Source organism: Carlito syrichta, unplaced genomic scaffold (assembly GCF_000164805.1).
Source record: "Carlito syrichta isolate Samal-C Ts95f unplaced genomic scaffold, Tarsius_syrichta-2.0.1 Scaffold84605, whole genome shotgun sequence".
In the NCBI taxonomy this organism is placed as follows: domain Eukaryota; kingdom Metazoa; phylum Chordata; class Mammalia; order Primates; family Tarsiidae; genus Carlito; species Carlito syrichta.
Window position 1 is genome coordinate 90,035 of NW_007028701.1, and position 9,845 is coordinate 99,879.

Genomic DNA, 9,845 nt, shown 5'->3' on the forward strand with positions numbered 1-9,845 from the left:
GCCAGGTGGGTCTCGAACCCGCGGGCTCAGGCAATCCACTCACCTCGGCCTCCCAAAGTGCTGGGATTACAGGCTGAGCCACCGAGCCTGGCCTATCCTTCTAATTCTTAATTTAAAACTTCCTGGCAAAATTTCTGTAATTAGTTGTAATAAGATTTTAAAAGTCCTGTAATCCCAGGTACTTGGGAGACTGAAGCAGAAGCATCACTTGAGCCCAGAAGTTTGAGATCTGTGTACTTTTATATAATGTACATGATTTAGGGATCAAAAACAATAATGTACATGATTTAGGGAAGGACATTTAAAAATTTTTAAAAATTAAAAAAAATAAAATAAACAGGGATACCTTGTTGAAGTGGAACTCCTAAGCTTTCTTTTCCCTTTCTGTGACCTGGCTGTTTTGTGCAGTAGAGCCTTATATCCCCTTGTAACACTTTCTTTCTAAAGGGGCTTCTTTTGAGGAGAGCACATATTCTCTAGTCAGAGGGTCTAGCTTATGCTATGTAATGTGAAGGACTTTTATTTTTTCTCTGGTTGACTTCATGTTTTGTAATTTGGTCTATCCAACTATGTTTATTTTTATTTTATTTTATTTTTTTAGTTGGAGTCTTACTGTTGCCCAGGCAGGGGAGCAGTGGCACACTCACGGCCACCCCAGCATCAACCTGCTGTGATCCGGTGATCCTTCTGCCTCAGCCTTCCAAGTAGCTGGAACTACAGGCACGCACTACCACCCCCGGCTACTTTTTTATTTATTATAGAGTCAAGGTCTTGCCATGTTGCCCGTGTTGGTCTTGAACCAGTGGGCTCAGGCGATCCACTCACCTCAGCCTGCCAGAGTGCTGGGATTACAGGCTGAGCCACTGATCCCAGCCACTATGTTTATTAAACATTAATTTTTCCCATTGTTATCAAAATCATTAGTTGTTCTGAACTTTTGATCAATGTGAATTAATACAAATGTAGTTAAAATTAAATTGACCATTTGGTTGCCTGCAAACTCTTAGCTTGAGTAATGCATTCATCTGTTGGGTTTTGGTTGAGATTATTTTTGCTTTTTGCAGTAGAGCTCATGTTTCTCTCCTGACACTATAGAATGTCACCGTTTGCTTAGAGGCAGCAGCTGCAACTGTAATCAGCTCTGTTCACTTCAAAAGACAGTCGATTATTTGTGATTACCAAAAACTGAAAACAGCCCACATGCCCTCAGCTGGGGAAAGGATAAACAAATTGTGAGACTTCGGCATCACAAGGGATGGACTACCAAGACCCACAACAGCATGGGTCAAGTGTATCCTGTCAAGTGCAAGAAGTCAGATGTGGAGGCCCGCCTGCTCTGACCATATGTGACATTCTGGCAGAGGCCAAACCAGAGGGTCAGAAAGCAGATCAGTGGTGTGTTGAGGGAAGGGCTGCCCAGGGGTCTTGGGGGTGATGAAACTCTCAGTTGTGATGGTGGTTACCCAACTGCATAGACTTGTCTACACTCACAGTGGAAGTTATACCTTAAGTTTTTAAAATACAAAAGTAAAGTCATTGCCATAGCAGGAACCCAGCTTTAAGGTCGCATGTGATTGAGTCCTGTTTATCATCAGTTGGGCACAATCATAGGCTTCTGTAGCTGACAGAGAACTCATAGATGTTGTCTTAACCCACATTTTGCCACATTATTGGAAAAACTGAGGCCCAGAGAATTAGAGCAGCTCTGGACCTCTTATTTGTGTCTGCTGCTGCTTCCATGTCCATCACCTGGCTCACTTGTAACCAAACTCTTCCAGACAGGAACATGCTCCTCTGAAAGATGTCAACTATTAAAACTCTGGAAGTTGAGTCCTAGTCATTGCTATTTCTATCTTTTAGGCTTGGACTTAAGGATCAGCAAGAGAGAGAAATAGTTCATGTTCTTATGGACTGCTGCCTTCAAGAGAAAACTTACAATCCCTTCTATGCATTCTTAGCTAGCAAGTTTTGTGAATATGAAAGGAGATTTCAGGTAACTTAGTGAGACGTCCACAATTACATGGGCTGTTTTTCTAAACATTCCATCTGGTTCAACCCACCTGAAGATGAGTTCCCTAAGCCAGGAGCCTTCCTTCCCAACCACCCCACCCGCTGCCCCTGGTCCCAATCACATGGTCCACACTGGCTGTCAGACGTATATTCACTGGGAGGAGGTGGGTCAGGCAGACGAGAGTGACAAGTCCACAATGTCCTCATGTCACCTTTTCCTGCCACAGAGGCAGGGAGCATGTGGCCAGGTTAACATGAGTGCTCTTCAGTTTATAGCACTTCAGTCTCTGCTGATGTCACTGACTGATGACTTTTCTTTAAAGCATTATGTTGCAATCTGCTGATTTGGAGAAAAAAATGCAAGAAAAGGGTTATTGTGACACTCTTTCAGCTACTCTCTAGGAAAGGATAGTATGGTTACTCCTAAAAGTCTTGATTTTTAGAATATTAAAAATAAGTGAATAAGAAATAAAATATCTACCTTTAGGGTATATTCTTAGTGATTTATTTATTTATTTTTTTTTTTTTTTTTTGAGTTGGAGTCTCACTCCATTGCCCAGACTGGAGTGCAGCCACCACAGCCTCGACCTGCTGGGCTCCGGTGATCTTTCTGCCTCAGCCCCCAAGTAACTGGAACTACAGGCATGTGCTACCACACCCAGCTAATTTTTGATTTATTGTGAGATGAGGTCTCACCAAGTTGCCCAGGCCGGTCTTGAACCCGCGGGCTCAGGCAATCCACTCACCTCAGCCTCCAAAAGGCATGGGATTACAGGCTGAGCCACCGAGCCCGGCTTAGTGATTATTCTAATAATTTGTTGTAGTATAACTTTTTTCTTCTTCTTCTTCACTATTATATTAGATGACTTTCCAGTTCAGCATCTGGGACAAATTTCGGGACTTAGAAAATTTGCCAGCTACTAATTTCTCTAACTTGGTTCATCTGGTGGCCCACTTGTTGAAGACAAAGTCACTTTCACTTTCCATCTTAAAGGTTTGTATAATGTATGAATTCATTTGAAGCAGTGAAATGATGGAGTAATTGCTTGTGTTTGGTACTTTTTTGTTGTTTTTTTGTTTTGTTTTGTTTTTGAGTTGGAGTCTCACTCCATGGCCCAGACTGGAGTGTAGTGGCCGCTCCCAGCCACCGCAGCCTCGACCTGCTGGGCTCTGACTATCCTTCCACCTCAGCTTTCCAAGTAGCCAGAACTACAGGTGCGCGCTACCACACACAGCTAATTTTTTATTTATTGTAGAGATGAGGTCTCGCCAAGTTGCCCAGGCGGGTCTCGAACCCGTGGGCTCAGGCAGTCCACTCACCTCAGCTGTGTTTGGTACTTTTTAAAAACATGTATTTTCTTTTATTCCAATTTACCTGAAAAATGTTTTCATTATCAGAGCCATAGAAACTGGCCAAAGAAAATTAACTTACAGTATAAATTCAGCTAGTAAATAAAGGCACAGTTACAGGCTTTTTTGCTAATCTGAGTGAAGCTGTTTTGGGGTTTGAGGTTAATGTGCTGGTCCTAATCATAAACTCCTGCACTGGTCACTGTTCAACTGGGAGGAGACTGGAGTGAATTAGGGACTGTTCTCTTCAGAGGTGAGGTGAACTTGCTCCCTGCTGGTGTTTGCTGGAAGTTTTAAGCTCTCAGTGCTCCCCTTCCCCACTGTGTTTTGGGACTTGACAGCTGATAAAGTGTGGGGGTGAGCGCTGAAACCTAGACATAGGAAATGGGATTTAAGGCCTGCCAGGAAGGCGTCGATGGTGGGGCCACCAAGATCTGAAGGTCCTAAAAATCCTGAAGTTTTTCAGAGTCTTAAGCGCCAAGAGGAAATGAAAAGCAGAGATGATTCAGGGGCTTTGGCCTCCGTGCCCCTGCCTGATGCTATCCTGCAGAGGACAGCTTGGAGCTGCAGTCGCCTATTTATATGTTCAGATGTTCTTGTGTGCCATTTATCAGAGCATCTGCTCGAATTTACCTTGTCTCTCTTGGTCTGTGGTGTCAGGGCTTGGCCACTGTACTAAAAATGAGAGTACTAAGCCTTACACCAGCTTCTGAGAACTGAAGTGACTCAGAATGTGGAAGGATTGCCTTTTGCTCACTCAGGCTTTGACCTCAGTGTGGAATGAGATGTGGTACCACCCCCCATGAGCAGGAAGGCACAGTGGAAGCTCGCTCCTAGGGGCAGAACTTCCGAGAGATCCTTGAAACTACTGCTGGCCCCGCCCTTCCCGGAGGGGCTGCTCTTTCATTTGGCATTTCTCCTTGTTCCCAGCATGATTTTGTACTTTGACTCTGCCTTTGTGTCTGCAAACAGGACATAATATTGCTTTGCATGTTTTTGCCTCCCTATGCATAGTGTTACGCTGTCCTCATACTCTTAGTGTCCTCCTACAGGTTATTTTAAATTCAACTTTCAAGTTTGCAGTTTATCCATGTTGATATCTGTAATTCTGTTCTGTATAGTTTTCCACTATATAAATATGCTACAATTTATATATTCATTCATCTATTGACAAATGTTTAGATTGTTTCGGATTTTTTACAGTTTTCGAGGAGAGAGAGAGAGGAATGAGTCTCTTCTGGACCTAAGTTTTATATATATATAGTTTTGACTAGGCGACAGTCACTTTAGGGAATGGAGATCATTTATGTTTCAATTCTCAAAATTAAATTTCTGATTCCTAAGATGTACACCCCCATAAACTTTACTTACCACTACCAAGTTGTTCTCAATGGTAGTTTACTGGTTTACACCCCTGCCAACAGGAGTTAGCTTCATAGCCTTGCCAATAGCCGTTCATTTCTTAAAACTGGAAATAAGGCTATTAAGTGAGGGGTGGGGAGGGATTCATTTTTTTGTTTTTGTTTTTGTTTTTTTTGATTTGGAGTATCACTCTGTTGCCCAGGCTAGAGTGCAGTGGCACACTCACTGCCACCCCAGCTTCAACCTGCTGGACTCCGGCAATTCTTACACCTCAGCCTTCCAAGTAGCTGGAACTACAGGAGCGCACTACCATGCCCAGCTAATTTTTTGACTTATTGTAGAGATGAGGTCTCGCCAGGTTGCCCAGGCTATTCTTGAACCCATGGGCTCAGGCATTTCCCCTCACCTCATCCTCCCAAAGTGCTGGGATTACAGGCTTGAGCCACTGTACCTGGCCGAGGGTTTAATTTTTACTCTAATTAACTCTATTTACAAATCCTTGACAGAGTTGGTTAAATCAGTGTAAGTTTATTTTTTTCTGTTTCCTGACCACTAGGTAGTTGAATTCAGTGAATTGGACAAACCCAGAGTACACTTTTTACGAAAAGTATTAAATATGCTGTTAATGGAAACGGAAGTTGAAGACCTTGGTTTGATTTTTGCAAGGTATGTTCCCAGCTTGTTCTGATAAGACATAGAAGAGAGAAGAAAGATAGTTTTCACTAGTGTTTATTTATAAATGCAAGCCTGTTGTTTTATATATATATAAACTTAATTTGGGGAATATAAACTTGCCTCATAGCAAACTATGATTAGTAACAAAATATGTGAAGAAGTTCTTATCTGAGAATTCTATTTTTTAAAGAAACTATGTCACTAGTTGAGATACTGAGGATTGAGCTCTAGGAGAGACTGGCTCATCATTGATGTGTGTTTATATGATTTCTTTCCAGAGTGTGTGACAACCCCAAGCTGGGGATGTTGCGTGAAGGTTTGAAGCTTTTCATTAGTCACTTCTTGCTAAAGAATGCCCAGGCCCACAGAAGTGCTGACGAAGCCAGCATGCTGAGAGAGAGAGTTGACGTTGCAACGAAGTCTCTGCAAGGAAAAGCTTCCTTAAGAATGTAGTCAGAGAAAAAGACTTCAGTGTGGTCCTTTGTAAACCCAAAGGCCTATTCTGTTGTCTGTGTAAAAGCTTTGTTGTTTTGTTATATTTTGAGATAATTGTTTGATTCAAGGTTATATTGTTCATGTTTTGAGCTATTTTCTTTTACTTTTTTTTTTGAGTTGGACTCTCACTCGGTTGCCAGACTGGAGTACAATGGCCGCTCCCGGCCACTGCAGCCTCGACTTGCTGGGCTCCGGCGATCCTTTCCACCTTAGCCTTCCAAGTAGCTGGAACCACAGGCACGCGCTACCACGCCCGGCTAGTTTTTGATTTATTGTAGAGACGAGGTTTTGCCAAGTTGCCCCGGCTGATCTTGAACCCACAGTTCCAGGCAATCCACTCACCTCGGCCTCCCAAAGTGCTGGGATTACAGGCTGAGCCACTGAGCCCGGCCCTTGAACTGTTTTCAAATAATGATACGTGTATTGGTTGTGGAGGAAGGAGGAAGGGAGGGGCCGTAGCCACTCAACAGAGTATTCTCTGAGCAGTGAGGTTGGTGTGTGGGATTGTCTTAAATTTTTTTAATAGATAAAATAGGCCACTAGAGGGTGCAGTTATCATAAGGAAATCAGTGGATTTTATCTTTTTTATATTAGGTCAAAGTTCAAAAACCATCAGCTACATGCGATGCTTGATATTTGATTGATTGTTTTAAGTATTTGGAATGCAGTTGAACTTTGGAAAAATCAGTTGACATAAGCCCTTGGAATATTGTCTTGTGTACAGTATAGTGTGGACCGGTGTTTTTCATCATTACTCATTCAGCATTTTGACACAGCATGAGGGGTATTTATCTCTTCTGCTCATCAGTTCCAAATTGGACTTTTTTTTTTGAGTCGGAGTCTCACTCCATCACCCAGGCTGGAGTACAGTGGCACACTCATGGCCAACCCAGCATCCACCTGCTGGGCTCAGGCAATCCTTCCGCCTCAGCCTTTCAAGTAGCAGAAACTACAAGCGTGCGCTGTCACGCCCAGCTAATTTTTGATTTATTGTGGAGACGAGGTCTTTCCAAGTTGCCCAGGCTGGTCTCGAACCTGTACCAAATTGGACTTTTAATGGGTGCTGCTTGCTTACTCAGTTCCTGGAGGTCTAAACATGAAGAAGACATAATTGCCTGCAAGGAATGAATGTTTAGTGAGAGAGACAAGCACATCCCACTTACTAAGTACAGAAAGCTGATCCTATGAGGAAATAGAAATGTCCAGCAATGTCTTTCTCTTTCCCATGGAATATACTTGTGACTTAGTTTATTATTTAAATTTTGCATTTGTTATGTGGCAGGTTGCCCATAAATCTGCACATTTTAACCACAAAATATGGGTTATCACAGACAGTAATTATACTTTAGTATAAGTAATAAAAAAATACATCTTGACCAAAAACTGCTATGAATTCAGAATTGCTTTTAAATATAAAGTTTTTTAAATGTATTGCATTAATACCTACACTTGAAAAATATTGCAGTGTGCTTGGTGTTATATATGACTTTGTAGTCTTTTTGCAGTGCAGGTTGAGAACTGCTGATGTGTAGGATTACTAAAAAGCTGTCTTTTAGGGTATTTCGTCTTTAAAATAGAGGTATAAGGGACAAACCTTTTTTTTGAACTTCTCACTGTTGCCTAGGCTGGCATGCAGTGGCGTGATCACGGCTCACAGCAGCCTCAACTTTCTGGGCTCAAACAAATCCTTCCCCTTCTACCTCCCAAGTAGCTGAGACTACAGGGGCACACCATCACACCTGGCTAATTTTTTAAATTTTTTGTAGAGACGAGGACTCTTTATGTTCCCCCCCAGGTTGGTCTCAAACTCCTGAGCTCAAGGGATCCTCCCACCTCAGCCTCCTAAAGTGCTGGGATTATAGCCGTGAGCCACTGTGTCAGGCCAGGAACAAACTTTTTAATGTATTAAAATGTGTAAATAAAATGTATTTTTTATATTTTGTTCAGAATACCAATGAATGTCTATTTTGAAAGAAGAATTTTGCCGATATACTTTTTCTTTACATTTTAAGATGTCTGCTTAGCTATATGGTTTAGGAAAAAGAGTCATTGTCTCCACCGACATCCCCACCTCCCAGAGAGAGAAAGCAAATGCAGCAAAATGTTAACTGTTGTAGAATCTGGGTGAAGTTTACACAGGTGAAGTCTAGTAACTTTTCCGTAAGTTTATAATTATTTCAAAATAAAGAACTTTTAAAAAGCATTAGAAATTTAGAACTCATTCTTCAAAGATCTAAAATGCTCTGTTCTTTCACAAAAATAATAAAGCAGCTAATTCAGATCACCTTTGCATCCTTTGTGAGAAATTGCTTAGGCCTTACTATATATGTGGTGAGCTTTTAAGTTTGTTTTTCTTCAGCTTCAGTCAGGTGGTAGCCTCAGCTCCTGTCACGCTGGGCTGGTAAGTGAAGGAGAAGGAGCCAGAGACGGGCGGAGGGAGGCTCCTGTCATGAGCTGTGCTCAGGAGCTCTGGTGTGGAGAACTGCCCAATAGGTGTATCAGTGGGTGTCTGAATGGTTCAAGTGCTTTCAAGGTACATTGGCCACTAGCCATCTTGCATCCCTCTTTTGAATAAGAGCTTATAGCATGAGCTGGAATATGCCAGCCCCCTTTCCACCTGTGGCAGGTGGCCTACTGGCCAGATCAGATTCATTCATTCTCCCAGGCGGTAGGTCAGCCCAGATTGTTCTGAACCACTTGGGACTTGCATCATCAAATCCCTTCACCCATAAATGCTTTTGTCTGTTTCCTAAGAACAAGAACATTTGCTTCTATAACTACAAAATGAGTTTCAAAGTTAGGAAATTAGCATGGATCAAACACCAACAGTATCCCTTAATTTGGATTTTTCTGCTAGTGCCCAGTAATTTAGCTTGTGTCTTTATTATGGCCTCAGGGCATCTTCAGGAGGCTGGGATGGCAGTTTGTCCTACTGTAATGCTGACTTTGGTCACCTGCTAAGGTAATGTCTGTTAGGGTTCTCCTCTGTGTAGATCACATTCATTTGTAATGAATGTGTAGGGAGCATGTTAATCTATTGCTGCATATCAAGTCACCCCACACCTTAGTTGTTTGAGACAACAATCACTGATCTCACTTTCTGTGCTCATATTCCGGGGCAGCTTGGCAGTTCTGGGTAAGGGTTCTCATGAGGCCATAGTCGTGACGGCCAGGCATGCTGTCATCTGACGCTTGGCTGGGACTGGAGAAGGTACTTCCAAGATGGCTGCCTCTCCACTGAGTGAGGCAACCACCTGCCATAGAAGGGCCAAAAGCAGGCTTTACAGGATTGCTTGAGGAGCCACACTGCCACTGTGGGGCTGCTGGCTGCCTCCAGGGCAGGAAATCCCTCCTCCAAGCCTTCTGTGACTTAGGGAGTCACGCTGTCACCTCCACAGTACTCTTGGCTCAGAGGTCAGCCTGATTCCATGTAGGGAAGGGGACCACACAAGGGCAGGAGGGGAGCATTGCTCCAGCCATCCTAGAAGCTGGCCACCACAGGGCTATGTGTCAAAATTTGACTCTGAATATCCTGTTCCTCCCCAAACTCACCCATTTTATCATCCTTGATGATTCTTGCTTGAATTATTACTCTAGTGGTTTGGAAGTAGTGATTTCTAACTCCATCATTCCTGTTTATTAGCATTCAATAATGAAAAGAAGCATTTCCTTCCCCATTTATCATTGGTATGGACTCAGATTTCTACTTTATAGGCTATAGTCTAGTACTACGATTTTTAAAAATACTTTATTGACATGTAAAAAGCCGTACTTACTTAATGTACACAACTTGATGAGTTTGAGGGTGAGTATACACCTGTGAAACCATCACCACCAAGGCCATAAGCATACTCGTCACCTCCCAAAGTGTTCTACTGCCCCCTTTATTGCTTATTATTATTTTTATATATTATTATAATTGTTACTTATGTGTATGTGGCAAGGGCACAACA

The 9,845-nt window shown here is 42.6% G+C and overlaps 1 protein-coding gene across 1 annotated transcript in view; it reads left to right on the plus strand.

Annotated features, from left to right (window-relative positions):
• The window catches only part of NOM1 (nucleolar protein with MIF4G domain 1), a 23,375-nt gene extending 17,453 nt beyond the window's left edge, over positions 1–5,922 (plus strand). Inside the window, exons 8-11 of the mRNA XM_008056413.1 lie at positions 1,861–1,993; positions 2,873–3,004; positions 5,279–5,388; positions 5,676–5,922. Of these exons, the coding sequence (XP_008054604.1) occupies positions 1,861–1,993; positions 2,873–3,004; positions 5,279–5,388; positions 5,676–5,850 (550 nt within the window). The 3' untranslated portion in view covers positions 5,851–5,922. The remainder of the gene's footprint in view (positions 1–1,860; positions 1,994–2,872; positions 3,005–5,278; positions 5,389–5,675) is intronic.
• The last annotated feature ends 3,923 nt before the right edge of the window (positions 5,923–9,845 follow it).